We start from the raw sequence: 23,027 nt of genomic DNA on the forward strand, positions 1-23,027 counted from the left end.
GTTCAGTTTCACCAAACGGCTAACCACCTGTCAGTTCAGAGTGCATAATTAGCTATTAGCATTTATCAATTTTAATTAGTTAAAAGTTTTTAAAAAATGGGGGGAAAAAACATTTTAGGCTGTGGAATTTGAAAAGGAGTGAGGTTACAGACCTTTGTAGGCCGCTTCTCATCTCTACTGGTGGCTAGCATCTTCAGGCTACATTAGCCACTACTAGCATAACGTAATGTAGGCACTGGGTTTTGACAAAGAAGGAGAATGTGTGGAATCAGAAAGAAAAATTCTCTGGTTCTGCTGCATCAAGTGTTTTTTAAAAACCTTTTTAAAAATTGTCAATCAGGATTCTGGCAGTGTTTTAGGAGCGCAATGCTAAATCTGTGAAGAAAACCGTTAGCTCTGGATGCAAAATGCTTCACGCTACTTATTCATTTGCATTGACATAGTTTTTTTATGAGCATAAGTGTGGCACAGTGAAAGTTGACCTATATCTAGCATCTGGCATGTCTTCATGGTAAACGACAAGAATGTCATACTGTAAATGCTAACGTTATTTTTATCATGCTAACGGTACTTTGGGTTTTGGCCTTCGGTGCTTTTAATTTGTGCAGCCTGTTGTCGGTCTTGGACTCACTTACAGTCCCTTTCTCAAGAGGAGATTTTGTGTACTGTCTTCATTAGCATTTTTATTTCTAGTAGCTGCGTTTTTGACTGGAGTTCCATGTGTCGTGTTAGTTAGGCAGGCGTCTATCATCGTGAAGTGTGCATCCAAAGGGAAAAAAAATGTTTGGGCCATTCGAGGACGATTCCCACAACAAATTCACTCGACTGGTTTCCAGCTATTAAATTAAATGTAATTTAATACTGAACATGTGTTTTCTGCCCTGCTTTGCGCCCAACCTCAATGGTTTGTATAGTCTACATCTATTAGACTGTTCAGTATGGTGTGTGTGATTAAGTCGTTTAAAGTCCATTGTGCTGAAAATGAAGAAATAAGTTTAATGTGACTTTATATTCCAGGTTCAAGAGCACAAGATGAGAATAATGAAGAATATCCGGCTAAATCCAACCATGCCGTCCTGAACCTGCCTCAGCCCAGGAAGAGGATACCCAGGGTACACTCAACTTTTATTAATTCATTTTCTGTTGGTTCTGTGTCTTTTTCTCTGTGACATACATTTGATGCTTTCATTGAGGATTAAAGAGTCTTTCCATTCATCAACAGTGCACTACCTACAGTCACTGAAGTCCTGATTAGATAAGCTGCCGCTAACACAGAGGCACTGTTTGTAATAGATACGTTATCCTATAATGAACCCTAACCACCAATCTGCACGCTGATTAGAGGGATTCTTCATGTCTGATCACGTGATTGACTTACAGTATCAACTTTAACGCTAATCAGAATAAATTTGCTCTTTGTGTGTTTGGACAAAGAAGACGACTTGTAAGATAGAGATTTAAAAGGTTTAATGTTGCTGTGAATGAATCTTTATTGTGGTGTCCGCTGTCACAGGATGACAAGAAACTGGAAGATGACTCTGTTAACAAGAGACGACGAAAGGGCAACCACTACCTCACAGAGGTAGGTGCAACAGTATATTATTAACATTTCTAATCACAAACAAAAGTATAATAGTACCTTCATATATTCAAAAATAAAGTTATATGTAAATATTCTTTGTGGTATAGTTTATGCCTTTTTAAATGACTCTTTCCTTCTCTCTCTCTTACATTTTACTGTGTGTCTTGGTTCTGCAATCAGTTATCCTGTCACAGTGCACCCCCTGCAGGTGAGGAGGGAGAGCTGCGGGAGAATAAGGTCCGCTCCATGGCAACTCAGCTGCTGGCCAAATTTGAGGAGAACTCCTCGACAGCAAATACACACAGCAAGGTGAGAGGAAGACAGTTAGAATATAGTCAAATAAACGATCAAAATCCACATGAGTGCAGGAACAAGGATCTTATCTTTTACATGAGAACCCATTTTTGGCTGTAATATTTACCCACGTGCTGTTCGGTGTTATACCTTTGTTTTAGGGCTGCCATCGACTTGGGTTATTTTCACTATTGATTAAGTAGCTGATTATTTGATTTATTAATCATTTTGTCTGTAAAAAGAAAATAGTTAAAAAATACCTGTTATATCTTTTTGAGGAAAGAGCTTACTATCACATATCACACAAAAAGCTGCAACCAGCAAATATTTGGCATTTCTGCTTAAAAATTATACCTCCTTTTAATTTTGGACTATAAAGTTATAGTACACACAGCACATTACATTACAATATACATTTTTAATTATGCTGAGCATCTTGGCACCAAATGTTCCTTTGGGGTGAATAAAGTTTGATCTAATGGTGAGTTATTTTAGTGTGTGTTTTTAGTGTTATCTTGGTAGTGGATCTTGGAGCTTGGTGAAGCACCTCCATCGTCCTACTGTTCTTTTAAGGTCTTTGTTGAATACCTGTATTTTCTGACACCTTTTCTTTTACTTCCTTTCACTGTGAATATAACCTGTGGTGCACTTTACCACTGAAAGCAGTTTTGATTTAAACATTGATGTTGTTAATTATGTCTTCTGTATTTGAATCTCTTAAGGCCCTTTCCTTTCCTTTCCTTTCCTTTCCTTTCCTTTCCTTTCCTTTCCTTTCCTTTCCTTTCCTTTCCTTTCCTCTCCTCTCCTCTCCTTTCCTCTCCTCTCCTCTCTGCATCAGTCTGACGAGGACTCATCCGATCCGTCATTTTCTCCTCCTCTGTCTCCTGCCTCCACCCCCCTTCTTCTCTCAGATGAGGAAGAAGAGGAGGAGGAGGAGGAGGAGGATGAAAACCCTCGCTTTGCAAAGCCCAAGAATATCCCCCCTCCTCCTCCTCGGCCTCCCCCTCGCCCCAAGTGGCAGGTACGCTCCCCTCTGAACACCTGATTGTGATTGGACAGAAATATTGACTAGCCACAATTTGTAGCCCCTTTATTTATAACACCTGCCATTTTAGATGAATCACACGTGTCCTCAGCTGTTCTTTTCTTGTATAACTATAAATCCATATTCTCTCATTTCCTCTTGCTCCTCATGTCTTTTTTCCCTGTTTCCAGCCTTCCGTTTACCTCCGCTTACTGGAGAATCCTTCTTCTGTGGCCCAGCAAACCACTCTCCTCTACTCCAAACCCTCTTGCAGCTACAGTCGCTCTCCTTCACCTTCCTACTCTAAGAGCCTTTTACGCTCCCCAAGCCCCGATGTTACTGAACAGCACTACCCAGAACGCACCTCTCCCGACCTGATAACCAGTCACTTCTCTTGTCCTGCTCCTTCTCTGTCGGGTATCGATCGCCCCTCCAACAGGTCGGAGGAGGGGATGCAGCAGGTGAAGAGCATGCAGTATACAAAAGTTATAGATGGCAGGGGAATTTTAAAAGCATCACATTGCATTTCAAAATGAACTAATAATGAAGAAAAAATGTCTTGCTGTCCCTGCAGAGTAAAGCCCAGAAAGTGTCTACTAGAGAATTTACTAAGAGGAGCATAAAAGACCGAGCTGTCCTCCTCTCCTCCTTGTTTCCTGGGTCCAAAAAACCTCCTTCTACTCCTCTTTCTCCTCTCTCTGAAGCACAGGTCGGACTTTTTAAAGGACTGTAGCATGGTCATGATAACCGTCTAACAAACTGTGCATCTTAGACTTGAACTGAGGGGAGTTGCTTACACAAGAGGGGTTGCTTGTATTTATTATCACTTTTCATCTCTTTAGATTGGTTTTCTTCCTTTACTTGCATTAACTGAGGGGTTTAATATTTATTTTGTGGTGTGCTTGACTGCTTGTCATGGTTTGCTGGCTTTGCTGGTTAATACTGACCTACATAGTTTCAAGTGTGTTTTAACAACGCTGTGTGAAGCATCCAAAATTGGAACAATTTGCATGATGTAGGTGGTGTATTAGATTTTGTAATCTGGATCTCGGCATTATCTAACACACTTTTCTTTTCTTTGTCAGTTTATAATATAAGAAAGTTTAATGTTGAAACAAAAGATAACCAGTCACTTACTTATCAAGCGTCTCATAGTACGAAATAGGTCTGTCACAATAACTTTCGTTGGCGATATATTGTATCAGAAATAATCGTGATAAACGATATTATCGTCATTTGAAGATCATTTTATACCACTGAATGATAATATAATAGCATAATAATGCAAGGGTGGTGGGGAAGGGGATTGGATAGTGGGCGCTACACTTAAAACACTTGTAAAAACAGACTGCATGGTGATTTATTTCTGCATTTCTCACAACCCCAGAGTGTCAGAAAGCAATACATCATCATAATTATTCATCTGAGACCACAACGTCACACTTTCTCCTTGGAGTAGATCTGTTCGTCACTGAAAGCAACTGCAGGAAGCTTCATAAATAATCCTTTGTTCTCCTCTGAGGTTGGAGTGTTTTTAGTTAAAAGATCCAAAGAGTCACTCTGAGATGCTTGATAAATACAGGCCCTGTTTCAGTTGACATTAATTTACTTTCTAGAAGTTATTTTCTCTCTTTATTCTCAGTCTTTAATTTCCTACTGACTCTTCTTCTATAGGTGGATCAAACAACTTCTTCCCCTCCTTCCTTGTCTCCTCCTCCTTCTCCTCCCTCTGTATCTAAGAGCTCAACCGTCTACCCGATGGTCCACCCTGTCCCTGACCCTGCTGCCCAGTCTGGTTTCTCCTCTGTCCCCCTTTATACTGCTGGATACAAGAACAACAAACACTCTTCTCCTCCTTCGTCTTATACTGACTCTGGCAAACCAGAGGAAATCGCTCTGCGTGTAGATTCCTCCACATGCAACAAAAGCTCTATTCATCCGTCTTTATCTTACTCTGACGAGAGCCAGGAGATCACATCTCTACTTTCTGAAATTAACTGTGAAAATGGACACGCCAGCTCTTCTCCCCTCCCAGTTTCTGCGATGCAGGAGGAAAAGTGTGCAAAGACAGGTTACAGTTCTCATGACAGTCTTGAAAATGAAAAGGACACGGTCCATAAAGCTGCTCAGGAGATGCTTGACAACAACAAATACGATGAAAATGGTGACACAAAGGTAACAGATGCCATATGACACGATGCCTGGTGATAAATAACCTGCAGACAAGTGTGTAAAAATGATTGCTATCCTAAAAGTGAATTCTCCCCAGTTTAAGATGATAATGATATTTTTTATTATTGAGTTATGCATACAAATATGACCAGTCTGCATGAGCTTACAAGTTTTTAATATAAATTGTCATTAATTTACATATAAAAAAGTAATTGGTTCACAGTTTTTAAAGTCTGTCTTAAAACAGCTGTCATGTGCTCTCATTGACATGTTTCTCTTGCTGTAATCATTCCTCCTGTTCATACTGACCATTAGAAGATCCCTTCATAATGCACTTACAATGGAAGTGATGGAGGCCAAAATCCACAGTCCTCCTTCTGTGCAAAAATGTATTTAAGAGTTTATCTGAAGCAACTATGAATCTTCAGCTGTCCAAATGGGACAAATCAAGTAGATATCTTTCAACATTACAGTCTTTTTAGTGCCAAAGTCCCTCTTTTTGTTATTATACTTCCCCTGCAGCTGAACAGGAAAACATCCATCAAGACAGAGGGATTTTTTTCCTAAAATGGCTGTAACTCTGAAAGATATTCCCTTCATTTGTCTAACTCACACTGCTGAAGCCTTATATTATCTTCAGACAAACCCACACTTACATTATCACTTACAGTACATTGGAGGAGACCTTCTAATAATCAATGTGTTCAATGTTCATTTGGGCACCTGACTGTTGTTTTGAGACAAACTTGAAAAACTGTCAATCCGTCCTTTAACGATTTAGATTTCAAACATTAAATTAACAGGAAGAATTGTTGATTCTAATATGACTTGAATGAACTGTGTATTCTTACACAAGTGATGTTTATTCTGGTGTCCATCGTAGTACAATGGGAGCTTGTCTCTTGAGAACCCCAGAAGAATCTCTAAAAAGTCAGTTGTTCGCTCTGAGAGTTGTCCGGCTGGAGCTCCGAGTTACATAAAAGAGGTATTAGTGAACAGCTTGGTCTTATTCCAAGTCCATTCATTCAAATGAAATCCTTCATTTTCTGCTTTTCCAGCTTTCCTCTTTTTAACCTTTCTCTCTGATTTCCACTTCCTTCTGTTTTTGTCCTCTAACCCTCTACGTCTCCCTGGCATTAACATTAGCGTACAGTTGGGAAGGTATCATCAACCATAGATGCTAGAGCTCAGAAACTGGCCATCCTGTATGAGACAGACCACAGGCCCAGTGCCACACCGGTAAGATGCATGTGGATGCTGCAGAAAAAAATCAAACTCAGACTTAATGTTTTTGTGTGTGTGCTGTTTTTGCCTTTTTATGAAAGGAAAGAAATGACGCATGATGACAGTTTTCTTCTATTTCCTGACATTACACTTTAGTTATAGTAAAAAGCAAAGGAGGAAAAGAACCTCCATCGTCCAGCATCCATTACGCTTGGGACAAAATCATTTCATATTATCTTTCTTATCCAACTTGGACTGTTCTGCTCCCAGGTTTGACAACAGGTTATCTGCCTTTACAGGCTCTAGTTCCCTGGCCAGGAAGAGCTCCTAAGGCTGGAGGGGTAAATCATGTTCTGCTTTGTCTCTACAAGGACAAAGCAACAGTAGCTAGTGTGTTTTGAAGCTTTGTCTCATTTCACTGCGGTGTGTTACCATTTCACAATGCTACAGAGGACTGGTAGTGTTTGCATAATGGCGGCTTATAGACATATGCATGCTGTTACTAACTGTTAAATCATCATTTAACCACTGCTTGGTTCAAATCTGCCTACTGGTGTGAAAAAGCTTGTTAGCCACACGGCATGTTGAGAGTCTAGAGTTGACCTACAAATATGAATTCACTGAAAAAAGGCAGCAGCCTAAGTCCTTTTTAAAGACGTGCTCCAGTGATTTATGGCCAATGGTCATTAAAGTCGCAGAGGTTGAAATATCCCGACCTCTAGTTCATGATATTGATCAGTCTCCAAAAACCCTTGCGTGGTCATTTCCCATAAAGACCCACATCTTCCATGTTCCACACCTCCAGTGTACAATGCTGACTTTCTTAAGCTGTAGTTTTCAAACCCAATCATTGACAGCTCTCACGGCATACTGTCTTTGACATAATTAGGGTTATTTTCCTGGACTATAACATTGTCGGACTCACAATGGACAGTTTATAAGGTATCAAAACTGATGAAGCAGAACCAGAGATATTGCATTTTTTATTCCCTGTATTCATCCTCCTCATCATAGATTGTAAGAAAAAAAAAGGATGTAGTCACTGTGACTGTTAATCTATAATAACATAGCCTGTGTCTCATATGTGATCTCAGATACTAAATTCTTACTGGCCTCTGATTTGGCCTAATTAGATTTTTACATTAGATTTGAAAGTTGAGATGATATTTGATACTCGTAGACTTTATGATGATGTAGTCCTGAGCCTTAGGCAGTCCGTATATATACTGATATAGATCACTGACTGCTGTAAAGTCTATGTAGAATAACAACCCTTATGTTCAGATTTACTATGTTGGCTCATTTTATCATTAACAAAATGTTGTTTTCCATGGTCAGATTGTCTAATGTGAGGTTTTCCACAGTGGGGTTTGTGGATTATCATGAGGTACTTTACTTTCAGTTTGTCAATAGCACTTTTTTTGCACAGTGCACCTATACATACAACAAACTCCAAATCCTTTAAAACATAGTTTCTTGGCCTTCCTGACTAATTTTACCGCAGTTATGTCAAACACTGCTTTTAACGGTTTACCTCCCTTTATATTGCTTTGTGACTGCTGGAACATGCAACATGTGTTTTTCTCAGGCATCTCTTGGAAATGAACTTCGTTTAAATACGTCAACATCAAACATCTGTCTAACATGTCCCGGTCTCTTCTCTCTCAGTCTGTGATGCGTAAGGCCTTCCCTCCCGGACTCGGTGGCAGCGATACCTGCCACTTCTGCTCCAAGCGGGTATATGTGATGGAGAGACTGAGCGCCGAGGGCTTCTTCTTCCACCGCGAGTGTTTCCGCTGTGACGTCTGTAACTGCACCCTGCGTCTGGGTGGGCACACCTTTGACTCACAGGAGGGTACGTTGTAACTATGGATACCTTTAATCCACTTAAAACACATTGATCTGCAGGGGTAGTTTAATCCCTTTGTCCAGTTTTTTGGTTGTCAGAGGATTAGTTGGGTCATTAAAAGTTTGAACATTACGTTTCATAATTTTGTGTGTATTCACCTTTAAACCAATGATATTTACATTTTTTTTTTTTATGCTTCTTTAACAGCAAAGTTCTACTGCAGGATGCATTATGCGCAGCGCCAATCCAGCACTCACCTGGGCAGGTTCAGGGGGGGAATGGTAAGGAACCCTACACATGTTACATACAAGCAACAAAACTAATGAGAAAATGCTTACTACATGAGGTGGACCTGATGTTTTTAATGACAATAGGATCAATTATTTCACTGTAGCAACACTTACAGGTGAAATATGATGACAATTTACAGATTGTTCATTGTCCATCTGAACATGTCCACAAAAATAGTTTATAATTCAATGTTGCATAGTGGAGTTTTGGCACTTCATGTCAATAGGCCACCTCTAATGACGTGACATGACAAAAAATGATGTATATAGAGTTTTAAATTGTTGTGTAAAAGCATGTTTCTAATTTTGTTTTGATCCAAGAAATCCACCAATAAGATGTTATGAGTTATTGGCCAAAAACTGAAAAATGTGTTATTACTAGCCACATGGTGGTGCTATTGCTAGCTCATTGGATTATGTGGAAAAAAATGATAGGTAACCTTTGTACCGATTAATATGTCTTAAGTGCGTATATATTATTGGAGATATTAAATGTGAAAGCTGTGTACAAGTTTCTGTTGATCCCTGTGGAAAAATGTCATGTATGTTACTGCAAACTGTGGAAATAGTTGTGCACCAAAAGATTATGCAGGATTACAATAATTGTGCTATTCCTGGACAAATTCATCTAGTGTGTTGTTCCTTTGATGTGTAATAAGAGGTTATGTTGTATGTCTCAGTATCAGTGTATCAGTTTGCTTCTGTGTATCTTGATTCGTGTAGGGTGACCAAAGCCGTGGCGCGCCCTCGTCGGTGGACGGTGGGAGCTTCTCTGCGACAGGCAGCGTGCAGATACAACCCGCAGGTACCCTGGTTTCCTTGCTTAGGCAAAGCCTGAGCTGGCCGAGGCGTGCTAGCCGGGCCGTGTGTGTGTTGCCTCAGAGGCTGTTGGGAAGTGTGTGTGAGACTCTCACAGCTGCGGGGTCCCACGTCAGGAGCTACTCACATGACTATGTGTTCCTGTTTGAGCTGCTGAGCATGGGCTGTCCCCTGCTCTGCATGATGCACGAGATGCTGGGACAGATGTACCAGGAGCCCCAGCTGGCCCAGCAGCAGCTCGTCGGCCCTCAGCTCATATAGGAGGTGGATTAGAATTTCTGCACTTGTATTGCCCAGCATTGATCAATCCAGGGTTGATTAAAAAGTAATACTTTTGGTACCAAATATTATCGATACTTCCTACATTCAGAGTGTCCATGGCCATTTAAGTTTCTATGACAAAAGTGCTTTATTAAGCAACTTATATAGTATATTATTATGATTCTGATTATTACAATGGTGACGATTATTATTGTTATAAAAATGCTTCAGTTGATTAGCTTCCACCGCTTGTATTCAGTGCCTGGTGTGGCTGCACTGTGTGAAATACGATACAGTGTACAGCACAACAGGAGGCCATTTAAAGTATGCTGTCATATAGGTACTCAAAATATATAGTGTATTAAAGTAATGATGCTGTTTACTGAGGTGAATTCAGGCAGCAGGCCTTGTGAACACCTGCCACTCAAATCCTCTGGTACATGTTGTTGATCTTCAGGGTCTCCTGGTGTTGTACCCTGTCAAATGCACCTGTGACTCACACGGGCTTGTTCCAGGCTGCTGAGACTGTAGACATCAACGTACAGATGTAAATAATAACCCTATATCACACAGCTGTTAGTAGATGACATGTAACTGTTCAATTTCAACATTTAGCACGAGGTTCTGGACAGTAGAAATCTGGGATCCAGTGATCTTTGTCTATCCCAGAGCATCTAAATGGATGGTCACTAAAAGTCTGATTCTTTTTTTCCATTCTGCACTCTAGACAGACTTTGGAAGAGTCTGTTTTGATAAAGTGCCAAGAATAGACCATGTGGTATCTAATTGTAGTCTAGTAACCTGGAACATGCTCTCTGTCTCTAACCTTGAAAGCCATCTGGACTGTGTTGGTTTCTTTTCAGTGTACTAAATGTGTCAGAAATTTCACGGATTTTTTTTGGGGGGGGGTTTTGTTTTTTTGATGGTACACTGACTGCATATTGCATGCTGCACCTTGACTCTGCACCACAGAGAAATGCAATGGAAATGCCAAAACAGTATTTTTTTTTTTTAAGAAATGTAATTGATTTTATTTTTTGTTGTAGAATCTAGTATTTCACTTTTGTTAACTATTGTGTTACATAAAGAGAATGATTTCACTTTCTAAGTTTATGGCTCATTATTTATGTTTTTTATATTTCTAAAACAAATATGGAAAACCATTTTGAACATTAGAAAATTTGATTTGATTGCAGATAATATAGTTTGACCATTGAACGCCCTTTTTTAAATAACTTTTTTTTTTACTTTTATCTCACTTCAGAATTTCCAATGAGAAGAGAACCCTTATTTAAATCCATGTTCTCTTGCAACACATAACTAAACTACTTCTACATGCATTGGGACGTCAAATCTGGTTAAAATTCAGTTCTGTAGAAAATCTGTAAAACCCCAAAATAATGAGCCTTATTTATAATTATTCCAAGCTGATTTTTTTTCTCCATTTGCCTCACATACCAGTGGTACTCGCTTAAAAAAAGCAGAATCCACAAAATCTTGAATATTCTTGACTCAGTGAAAATATTTCACTTTGTTCATTTTATTTCAAAGTATTACATTTTTTGTTGTTGTAATTTTTCATATTTTTTTGTTGCATATTCAATGTTGTAAATGCTGCCTTAAGGTACAATCAATTCTCCTGGTTTGGTACATTTGGTATAATTGTGCAGAATTGGGGTTAATTCTTAAAATGCACTGAAGCATTGACCTGTAAATTGGCCAGTTCTGGCTTATTAGTAGTAACAACTTATTAATGCCTACCATACTATTTCTTATAATTATCAGCACTCATTATCTTTTCTTTGCATCTTCCATTTTCCTTTTTTTTATCTCCACATCTCTTATTTCCTACATTTTTTTCCCCCATCAATTCTTTTTTCTCTGTTTTATTCACTTCATTTTGTTCAGTCTGTTTCAAGTTTCCAATGCTGCACCCTCTGATTGGCTGATTCCTGCCAGCAGGGAAGATGATGATTGGCAGGCTTCTGTCATAAGATTTTGTCATTTGGCTTTTGCATTGGCTGCCTTTTTGTAGCTCCGCTCCATCCACCTAACCCAGACTGCCCAATCACAAAGCACCATGAGCCTCAAGTAGGGCATGCTGTTGTCAGTAAAGGTGTTATGTGTCGCATCTTTATACATGAAATAAAATTCCAATTGAATTATTATATGATATCTTTATTAGATTACTATAAACAAGAAAGCCCACATGTAAAGTCATTAATATTTTTATTTCTAGCATTTCTATTCACTTTAGATATTAAATATTATATTAAAAATGTATATTATTATGGGATATATATATATATATATATATTAAAAATGACACAATAATTAAAAAAAAAAAAAACATTTCTCACAAAAGTCTCATTGATTTCCTGAAACAGGTGGGCACTGTAGGTTTTAGGTTACGTTACTCAAACAGGAAGAAATCGTGCATTTCTTGGGGACTATTTACAGCGGCGGATTAATACACATTTAGTTGGCTAGTTAGCATTTCCAGCAGCAGCAAAGTGAATTTCAAAATAAACTACAGTGTGTGTGTTCATAGTAATGTAGGAACACGCATCTAGTGCAACAGTGTGACTCACCGATGTGTTTTTAATAGTTTTTTTGGGAGCCTTATGGGAGCCTTATTACAGAGGAAGAAAATACATCAGACTTTAGATGCACAGACAACACTTGTTAGTAGAATCAATTCTTTATAGGTTTTGGGCTTTTCATGGAATTTGTTCATAATGGAAAAAATTCTCAATCAATTTAAGGTTAAGTTATTGTGACAAAGTCTGAAAGCTTATTTGCTATTAAAGACCAGCACCATTAAATAGATCATAACCAGCAGATTTCTGAATTGAACCTGGTGGTACACATCATGAAGTCTAGTGTGGAGTGGTAAGGGTTCAATGATGCACACATAGCACCTTCTAGTCAATTTGTTCATCACTGCTAGTTTATGTCCGTCGTAACATCTGAGGTAACCCCACTAACGCTCATGCTGTGCTGTGTTCCTCCCTAACCTCCCTAACACAAACCATCCATCTGAATTCCCCCTGAGTGACTGGTTGATTTTCTCTCTGATGCACCATCAGCAGCAGCCCTTCTTCTCAGCCCAGTTTGACAGTAACGTATGTGTCCACATGTCTGTGGTCTGTCTGTGGTTCCCTCTGTTACAGAAGGAGGCCTCCCCCCCTCAGAGCCCCTCTCCAGATCTCTCTCATGTACCTCCTAGACTTTGCTCAGGATATCAGCCGCCCCATAGCAGCTTTTTGCACATTGCCAGATACGTTGTGTTGGCTATAATGTTTCTGTATTGTAGTTGTGTTTATGATAGGTTTCGAAGCAGCCTGCCAGCCTTGTTATTTGTTTTCCACAATGATAATTACTGTAACATTGCTTAATTTATGATATTTATAAGCTGTATATATATATTTACAAAAATAAATCCCTTTTGATTACATAAATTATTTGCTTCGTCGTTTGTTGCCAGTTAGTTGAATTTAAATCATTCCAAGAAACCGTGGCTCAGACATAATTGAACAGTTCCAATGGCTATTGACATTTTAAATATATTTCTATATCCTTTAACCACAACATTAACAACTTCATGAAAAAAAAAAAGCTTCTGTCAAAGCAAATCCTTTTTCCCATCTTTGTGCTACGTTGACCTAACATCACCCACACAAATCATGTTCACAATCACAGCTTTTGTTAACACAATAAATAACACATGCTGAGAAGCTGGACTACCTTTTAAGTGTGCAGCGGATTTAAAGGGAGGCACACAGCATTGGGGTTATACAGCCCTTAAAAAAGAAGAACAAAAAACAAAACAAACCATGGCTATATGCAAAAGCGTACCTATATTTAAATACCATGTAGCTAAATTGAATGGAATGTGACTGCCAACCTGAACAGAACTGAAGTGAATCATATCTTCTCTCAGCTTCCTGATTGGCTCTGCAAGTGGGTCTTCTCTGTCCTTTCCTCTGGGTTTGGTATCCACGTTATCTGGTAAAGTTTTTCAAATGAACAAATGAAAGAGTCTCATTAATAAAGGCTGGTGATTTAATGGTCAGATATTCTCATTTCTTTGCTGTGATCAAGTGGAGTCATCTTTGGAAAGATTCTGTACAATGTTCACTTCATTACTCTGTGAGTACTAATTATGAACATGTAATGTTTTTTTTATTTATTTTTTTATTACTGTATCTGTGCTTGTGTGTGAATTAAGTTTAATTCTGTGATGTTAGATAACTGGAGTGGATTGCATTTTTTTAGCCACCAGCATGTACCATTTTCAGGAGCAGTCACTATTTGTTTACCAGTTTTTATTGTATGAAAAGTACATCAGGATTAATGTGCTGCATAACAGGAATCTATTGATTTTGTAGCTGACAGCCATTCTTATACTCACTACACTGATTCTTTTTGCTAATATAACACTGTATACAAGCAGTAGAGTAATTGGCTACCTGTTATATTAAAGTAGATTTCCACTGAGACAGTATGCATGCTACAGGCTACAGAGCAATTCATTTCCACTGTATTTAGGATATGTTAGTATTTCTTCTATATAAGTTAATGCTTAATGCCCATGCACTGTTTTTATTTGCAGGTGGAGCATCCAGCTTGCATTCAGATCAGCTTGATAAAGGTCAGACGAGCATTCCTGAAGACACAGAGATGGCCGTGGACGCTCTGGATGCTTCCTGCATTGTAAAACCTGCAGCACAAGATGCCACAGGGGCCAAAGGCCATAACCAGGACAGTACCAAAGGTCAGTGTGGTTCGCATGTGGCCTGATGTCCAAGCTCCCTTATACTACCAAGATATACAGCACACTGTTTATAATATCAAGTATGTAAATATTGTTTATCCTTGGTTGACCCTAAGGAAGGTTACTCTGTGTCTCTGTTACAAAAGCTACTATGCTTTCAGTCCCTGTTATTACTTGAAAACATAATATCCCCTGAGGGAGAATCTTAAACTGGCTGAACTTTAACTGGTGACCCTTCTTGGTAAGCGTGTGTGTTTGTGTTGGAGTCCCTCCCTCGGTTATGTCTGGTTAGATCAGGGAGACGCTGACATACTGTAGCCTTTCTCCCACACTTAGCTGAATGTTTGTTGTTTTATCTCAGCAGCAGTTTCCCTGCGCTGTACACTATGTCCACACACACTTGTGCACATGGAGGAACAATGTAAAACTCATCGGTCATATTTTTTAAAGCTGATGCATTGGCATGAAGTGGGATACTGAATTGTAGTAGATTGTAGTGGTAGTACATCATGTTAATCAGTAATAGGTGACCAGCATTAATCAAATGAACAGATTTTTTAGTCTTCCACATAAATTATTCTGAATAGTTGTATAATCATTAAAACAACATTTATGGACTTGTACATTACTTACTAGGTTCTTATTTTTACTCTATGTGAAACCCCATTTGTTCAACCATTGAGCCAATTTAGTATTTAGTCTGCCTGTTTTCATATTTTGCCTGTTTCTACCTTTTTTCTGCAGATCACAGTAATGCCAAACAGAATCATCGCTGGAAACGGAAGGTTAGAGCGAGTGAGTCCCTCAGGTTTTTTATATAGTCTGTCTCTGCAGTGCTCCTTCTCCCATCGTCAATTAGATTTTCCTGCCTTGTAACTGTATCTGCATTCAGGTTTGATGGAGAACTGAAGCTCTGTGCCTGCCTGGTCTGTTTCTACAGACAACAGATAATTGTAATTTGGTTGCCTTACTTAGTTTGTGCAGTGTCATCTTAGGTATTTCTTGAGCTTCCTGTACTTGTCATGTTCTGTAGAATCATCTCAGGATTTGTTACAGATTTCTCAGCTACAGTCAATAGAGGCTTGGATTATTAATCAGATTTGTTTGTGTTTCTGTGACATATGTGTAATACAGAGACTCAGTGCAAGAACTGTTATAAAATAACTGTTGTAATGCAGCATGTGTGACACCAGAGGTCAGTATTGTTCTCTTTTAAACACATGAATTGAGTCTGGTGAACTCAGCGGGAGGTCTGGCGGATGTTCACTGGTGTTTGCAGAGTTCTTTAGTTCCTGTGATTCATAGACCAAACATTGTCCTTTCTGGCAGTAGTCAGGTCAACTTAACTTTATTTTTCCAGGTGTACCAGGAACAATTGTTCTGTCTTTAACATGGTTTTTGTGCGCACAGTGTAGGTTTGCCACATAGCACCGGTTAGTCATGCAGAAGGCCTTTCACCTCTCTCTGTAATTTTGTATTTGTGATGTGAGATTACTACTTCACAATGGTTGTATTTCAGTAGAAGCACCACAACAGCTTTTATCTGTATGCAAGTCTAAAGTTATTTTTCAAATGGTAAATGGATTACACTTTTATGCTGCCTTTCTAATCTTCCTACCACTCAAAGCACTTTACAGTACACGTCACCATTCAACTATTCACACACACAATAAATACACTGATTGCAGAGACTGCCGTGCATGGTGCCAACCTGCTCATCAGGGTCTAATCTAATACTCATTCACACACTGCTGGCAGTCATCAGGAGCAATTTGAGGTTCAGTGGCGTGCCCAAGGACACTGCAACTGGAGAAACCAGGGATCAAATTGCAGATCTTCCGATTAGTAGACGACCCGCTCTCCCTCTGGGCCACAACCGCCCCATTTAATGCCTGTTTATCTTTGTTTCACATTACTTGGACAAATTAACTGCAGCACTTATTCTACACTTTTTTCTTTAGTTCAGTTAAGTTACTGAAATAAAAATAAAAATAACAGGTGAAGTTTTGTCCCAAAAGTGCCAACAATGAAATTCATGTTTGGGTCTAAAATGCAGATGAGCATTTGAAGTATATTGGAATAACATCCCTGCTGTTGTGCCTGTGTTTGCAGCGTTCCCGCTGATCTTCATCAAGCACTTCCAGAGAAGCTGGTCGCTGAACAAAGAGGGACCAGAGACTGTCCCTGAAGCTGACTCAGACTTTGAGGACATCACTTTAGCAGAGAAGCAAAGTGTATGTTCAGTGGAATTCATTGTTGCATTTTAGAACAGTCTTACTATTGAGAATAATGTAACTAACAAGGTCTTAGAGTTTGGTCCTACGATGCTCAAGTTACATAGATATTTTAAAGGACTTTGTATGAATAAATAGATTTTTCCGTCCACTGATAAGATTCTTGTTCAATCAGAACTCTCAAGACAGTTGCAAGACTCCTGCGGTAACCCAGAATCCTTCAGAGGGAAATGAGAAGAGAGAGCGCTCATCCGCCCCAAAGAAACGCTTGATGTTATCTCTTTCTGAAAAAGAGAAGCTTCTGAACTGGGACATGCAGGCAACACCAGAGGAAACTCCGAGTAACACAGGCACCAAAACCAAACATCAACAAAAAGACCAGGTTGAGATTTAACTTATTTGTTAATGCACCAAATTCAAAGAAAAAGTCTGGACATGAAGGATGTTTCACTTTGTTATCTCTCGCCCCTTTTATTCAACAATACAATACAACGGTCCAAAGACAGTGATGTGAGCAAGATAACAGGAATTATTTCCACATTATATGTTGACTGCATTTTTCCTGTCCTCTGATGTTTTATCAGGTACAAGCAGAGACAGAGGCAGATAAGCCTCAGACAGACTCGGGCCAAGACGGAGAACCACCTCAGAGCCAAACCTCGGCCTCGTCCCCCTCAGCCTTGCAGCTTATAGCCAACGCCTTCAGGAGGACATTTAGCATGTCCAATCCCTCCAGCAGCTCCAGCACAGCAGTCACAATGTTTGTACTATATAATATATGTATTTATCCATAGTTTATTTTAAGCACCACATCAGTGCTGCCGTTGGCAAGATTTTTCAGTAAAAGTCCACCCGTTCTATCAGTCTAAAGTGTTTCCTTTGCTATTCATGTCTGGATTTTGTTGTTTCATATCCTGATTTGGCTTTCCGCTTTACTAGGAGGACCAAAGGTGATGGCTCCCGCAAACAGAGGCCCATGTCAGAAGGAACATTCAACTTCAGTTCCTTCCTCAACGCCACAGCTACAGAGGAGGAGAAGAAGGCCGGAAGGCGTGAAGCTCGGTTGGCGTCTCTAGGAGCAGATCCGTGGGGGGCCGGGCGAGACCTTCCTTCTCTGCTGCAGCAGGTGTCCTTTAAGAACCGTAGAGAATCTGAAGGGGCCTATTCTGACAACATGGCCTCGCTGTCCCGCAGGAGGGTCGACCTGTTCTCTTCCCTGAGACTAAGGAAGAGGGAGGCATCAGAGAGTGAGGGAAAGGACCAGGAGGCTCAAAAGGAAATCAAGACAATCCTCACCAACCTCAGAAACAAAGGTTAGTGCAGCAGTTCCCAGCTTGGTTTGATTGAGATCCTTTAAAGGTACATTAATCAAATTTGGCCACTCAGGGGCAGTGCAATAAAATGTAAACACAACACTGACATATTATCACCTGAAATGAACCGAAACAGTAAAGTTTAAGCTGTAAGACACAAAACACTGAGTTGAAAGAAGTTAAAATGTTTCATAAAGCTGACTGCTAAGTTGGGTTCGTTAGGGTTTCATCACTGCAAGAGAGACCTTTCACATTACATGTGGTCATTTGATTAATTGTTAGTAGAGTAGCTTTAAGGGACCAATGTGTAGGATTTAGTGGCATCTATTCCAGGTATTCCATTAGCAATCATTAAAAATGCACATGTATCATTTGTGCTGAAGAATTTACCCCCAGGTTTATCATGTAGGCTTTTACTGGTGCCACAATCACCAGGTTGGGAACCACCGGGTAAGTTGGTTTAAATGAGAAGTGATAAAAAAGGAGGTTTTTGTTCGTGTCCTACTGGGCTTAGAAGGAAACAGGAAAAATATCCACCAACAAGCTTTTTATTGAAGTAGATTTGTAGATTTATTTATTTAATAAGACAGGGACAATGCATATTAATCAAAAACATTAACATGTAAATACACAAGATTATAGCCAGTGGCTAATTTCCGTCTTTAGTCCCTGGGGGCAGGTTGATGTTAAAAACAATGACATGTAAAATAATATTCTTTAAAAGAAAGAAAGAAGAGAAAGGACAAAATAAAAATAAAATATAAAGAAAATAAAAGTAGTGATATACCATTTGTTACAGATAGATTCAGGCCATAAAATATCATCAGTTATTTTCCACAATAATAGTAATGTAGTGACTACAGTTTCTCAACTATTCTCACTTTGTCATGCTTTTGTTGTTGATTTTTTTTGTTTAGCCTCCAGTCAACAGAATCTGGAAGAGGCGTCCTCCAGTGATGATGAAAATGAAAACACAGCATCTAATCAATTGTATTCAGAGAGACAGAGGATTAAGCAGGAGAAGACAGTGGCCCAGCAGGCTAAAAGAGACCAGCTGAAGAGGCTTCACAGAGCTCAGGTAAGATTGATTCTTTTAAGAAGCATTTGTGGATCTGTGACTCCTGACAAAAAATGTTCAGTGATATATTGCTCCTAGATTCTGAGAAGCTCTAGCGAATCAGCTTACTTTGGTACAACTCAGTATGTGATCAGTGGAACTGCACCAAACTGGCTACTTCCTAAAAAATATATCCGCTGTTTTACAGACATCTCTTTCACAATGCAAGTCTATGGGAAAAAAGTGTTTTCGGGCGCAGTATCATCATGTGATTACATAGTTTGGCCACTATGTCTCACTGGCTTCAAAGCCTGGCGCTGTTCCTGGGGGCTTGATTATGCACTGCCCTATTCCTAAGTGGAGATATGCTACCAAGAGTTTCCCAGGCAATCACATGAAGGCTGACTCATGTTTTGGAACAGTGCTGCACAGAGGCTCCCAAACAATCAATGGATATTTGGTTTTATTTGATTTATATTAAATGTTATTTTTGGCCTGGTGGGGATTCCTGTTGGCTTGAAGGTATCTCAGACCAGTACAATTATTGGGGAAACATGTTTTAAATGATAAGTAAATGTTCAGTGAAGTCAGACCTAGCAGTCTCCATTAGGTGGGGCGAGTTTGAAGTTGTGAAAGGATCTGTCCCTCCCGCCGCAGGAAATAATGGATTAATCTGGAAGGCTATTGACGTAGCGACCAATGAGAATTGGTCTCATACGACCAATGAGAATTGGGTCGGATAAGAGAATATCCAACAAAACTAATCAACCAGGAGACTACAGCCGTAAAAAAAATTCACTTATACTGGCCAAACAATTTCCTCAACTCCACACACACCCAAATACTGAGAACAAGATATCTACACGAGGAAGTCCCTCAAACGTTAAAAAATGTAAACAGTTGTTTCTTTCTGGAGTCTTCTTAATATGAAATGATGTGTCATGCAGCTATAGCATACAGAAGTTTCAAACACCTAAAGCTATATCTAGCCACATGGGTAGTTTTGGTAATAAGGTTTTGAGATACCTGTCTCTGAGTGTCCTGCTGTAAAATGGAGATGAATGCAATTTTTCATGGAAAAATGACAACAGGAAAATCTCTTTCCAGAAATGATGTTCTAGTTACTCTGAATAATTCATTCACTGGAACTGCTTTCTACCAAAGAAATAGTCCCTGTGAAAATGGTTGATGGTGTTTTCTCTGGATTACCCAACACAAAAGGGACACTTTCTTGGAAGAGATGCTGCAGCTGATTTTTTTTTTGTGCACCACAAATGAAATATCTTTCAACTCCTTTGTATAAAGAGAGAGAAAAAGATGTCTCACATCCTTTAGGAATGAGTAATTTGGGTAAACCAACCCCTTGCTCTGGGGTTTTGCAGACATTTGCAGATGTTAAGATATAATACTTACATGATAATGATCTCTATTGATCATGTGTAATTACATCATGTGTCATATTAAGTACCATTTTTGCATCGTTCAGGCGATCCAGAGGCAACTGGAGGAGGTCGGAGAGAAACAGAGAGATCTGGAAGAGAGAGGAGTGGCCATAGAAAAGATCATAAGAGGAGAAACAGGTACTGAATAACACACTCACACACACAGGTCTGTGCTTAAAAAAGGAATTTGACCCTGAACAAGACAAAGCTATACATTTACCTGCTACTTTTAGTGACAGAACTCTGACCATCAACACCTTTGTTCGATCTTGGTCTACAATACAGTTCAATGGAATTCCACTGTGAAAGCCTCATTGGTCTTTTTTCTCTAAATGGCTCTTCTCAGACCAAAAAAGCATTGCCTTGTAGTCCCTGTCTGGTTAAAAGCCTCTACATACAGTTAATGGCTGTACTCACAATAGACAGTGAGACTTCATTGTTGCCTCATCTTTTTACATTACAGGGCTTTGTTTGTGTTCTATTGAATAGTGAGGTCTTGGCAGTTCGAGGCTAAGCAGTGTGTGTGTGTGGTTGCGGTTTGATTCCAGTGTGGGGTTTTTTTTGTATGGCTTTACATAATTAATGTATAATTCTCTTGTGCTTCCTCTTTTCTAAAATATGTTTCCATCCTTCCTCTTTTCATCACTGCTGCGGTCATACCTCCCTCCCCCTCTTCCTCCTTCAAATCACTACCAACCCTCTTCCATCTCAATCCTTTCATGCTTCCTTCATCATCCCTCTCCTTTACCTCCTCTATCCCTCAGTCCCAGAAGAGTCTCAGACAGATGACAGTGACGAGGCTCAGCTTTATCAGACCTGGTTTAAACTCGTTCTGGAGAAGAACAGATTAGCGCGCTACGAGTCCGAACTCATGATCTTGTAAGTGACTACATCTGATAACACAGGGATGAAAGACTTGTTCACGAAAACGTTTATTTTATTACTGATGATGCAGTTCTTATCACTCACCAGTAGAGGTCAGTTCACCCAATTTTCTCTCCCCTCAGCGCTGAGGAGCTTGAACTAGAGGACACTCAAAGCCGACTACAGCAAGATTTGAGACGCAGAATGGCGATAGAAGGTAAGGTTGGACACATACAGTGTGGTCCAACAGACTGAGTCCACATCAAAAATATTTTCATGTAAACTTGGAAATAATCAGAAAGTTTGAGGATTCAGAGACATTGAAAAACACAAGAAGTTATAACATTTCCAGCAGATCATTGCTTATTAGGTAGCATTGTGATAGTGTGAAAATGGCAAAGTAAAAGTGTTACAAGTCAAATTGTTATTCTAAGCAAAGAGCGACTTTCTCAGCATCAAATCATGGTTATACTAAAGGTTTCTTGCATGGATCTCTACAATTATTTGCAGAAACTGGATTAGTTGTATCCAAAGGTGGACTGAAAGTGATCACATTAAGTTTAGTTCCCAAGAGATAGAAATGCAACTTCATCACAGATACAGAATTTGCTAAATAAAGAACGCAAGACTCCAATCAGAAGAAGTACTGTCAAAAGGAGACTGTGTTTTAGTAGTCTCAAAGGAAGAGTAGCAGTTTCTAAACCACTTCTCAAGAGTGGGAATAAGGCCAAATGCTCAGGGTGGGCTAAAAATTACCAGCATTTCACTGTGGATGACTGGAAAAAATGCCTAGTTACTGATAATCCAAGTTTGAGATTTATGGCAGTAACAGAATGGTGTATATAAGGAGACGAAGAGGAGCGAGAACGATACGGCAATGTATCAAACTCACAGTTAATGATAATATAATGGTGGGAATATTAAAGTCTGGGGGTGCTTTGCATACTCTGGAGTTGGACACCTACACCAAATGGCGTACACCCAGACCAAGGAAAGGTACCACTCCATTCTTCAGAGACATGCTGTAGCCGCTAGTTTGCACCTTTTGTGGAGAAGGATTCATACTGCAGCAGGACAATGACCCCAAACACACCTCAATGCTTTGCAAGAACTACTTGAAGACCAAACAAGACCAAGGAGTTATTTACTGTCATGTACTTTCTTCCGCAGTCACCTGACCTCAACCCTGTTGAACATTTATGGTAGCACATGAAGACTGAGAAAGCCCAGCATCTTGTGACATCACAAGAAACTCTTTGGGATCATTGTCACATCATGCTGGGATAACATGGGTCATCAGGTTTTGCACAACCTTGTGGAGTCCATGCCAGCTCGAGTATGTTGTCATTAAAGCAATAGGGGACCTATCAAATACTAAGATATTCTGAAATGTATGTTCATTTTTCAAAGGTTCAACTTTCCCTCAAATTGTTAATTGTTGGTATTACATTCAAAACAAATGCAAAATAGATATATCTTGACTACTGGTCTCAGACTTTTGGACCCCACTGTACAATCTGATAGTCAGAATTAAAAGTACTCAAACTATACTCAAACCTTCCTAAATTTGTCTCCTCTCTTTCACTTCACTCCAGATACAATTAAGAGCGCCTCTGAGCTGCAGGAGGAGCAGGAGATACTGTCCGAGATCATGAGGACGGTGGAGAACCGAGACATGTTGGTGTCTATCCTTGACGAGCAGAGGCTGAAGGAGAGGGCTGAGGACAGGGACCTGGAGAGCCTCGTGCTGTCCAAAGGCTACGAGTTCCACTGGGCCCAGGAGGAGGACAGCTGCGGGCAGGAGAAGCTGGAGGGAAGGGCTTGA

The 23,027-nt window shown here is 39.6% G+C and overlaps 1 protein-coding gene across 1 annotated transcript in view; it reads left to right on the forward strand.

Moving 5' to 3' along the window:
• The window catches only part of mical2b (microtubule associated monooxygenase, calponin and LIM domain containing 2b), a 41,593-nt gene extending 18,566 nt beyond the window's left edge, over nt 1–23,027 (forward strand). The window contains exons 13-35 of the mRNA XM_062421578.1: nt 1,018–1,112; nt 1,514–1,582; nt 1,763–1,891; nt 2,715–2,897; nt 3,092–3,339; nt 3,450–3,609; nt 4,575–5,075; nt 5,956–6,057; nt 6,219–6,311; nt 7,965–8,151; nt 8,353–8,426; nt 9,159–9,240; nt 14,131–14,292; nt 15,037–15,087; nt 16,405–16,524; nt 16,712–16,908; nt 17,111–17,286; nt 17,466–17,839; nt 18,757–18,917; nt 20,383–20,476; nt 21,112–21,217; nt 21,346–21,419; nt 22,798–23,027. Of these exons, the coding sequence (XP_062277562.1) occupies nt 1,018–1,112; nt 1,514–1,582; nt 1,763–1,891; nt 2,715–2,897; nt 3,092–3,339; nt 3,450–3,609; nt 4,575–5,075; nt 5,956–6,057; nt 6,219–6,311; nt 7,965–8,151; nt 8,353–8,426; nt 9,159–9,240; nt 14,131–14,292; nt 15,037–15,087; nt 16,405–16,524; nt 16,712–16,908; nt 17,111–17,286; nt 17,466–17,839; nt 18,757–18,917; nt 20,383–20,476; nt 21,112–21,217; nt 21,346–21,419; nt 22,798–23,027 (3,668 nt within the window). The remainder of the gene's footprint in view (nt 1–1,017; nt 1,113–1,513; nt 1,583–1,762; nt 1,892–2,714; nt 2,898–3,091; nt 3,340–3,449; nt 3,610–4,574; nt 5,076–5,955; nt 6,058–6,218; nt 6,312–7,964; nt 8,152–8,352; nt 8,427–9,158; nt 9,241–14,130; nt 14,293–15,036; nt 15,088–16,404; nt 16,525–16,711; nt 16,909–17,110; nt 17,287–17,465; nt 17,840–18,756; nt 18,918–20,382; nt 20,477–21,111; nt 21,218–21,345; nt 21,420–22,797) is intronic.

The sequence above is a fragment of the Scomber scombrus genome, chromosome 6 (assembly GCF_963691925.1).
Source record: "Scomber scombrus chromosome 6, fScoSco1.1, whole genome shotgun sequence".
Taxonomy (NCBI): domain Eukaryota; kingdom Metazoa; phylum Chordata; class Actinopteri; order Scombriformes; family Scombridae; genus Scomber; species Scomber scombrus.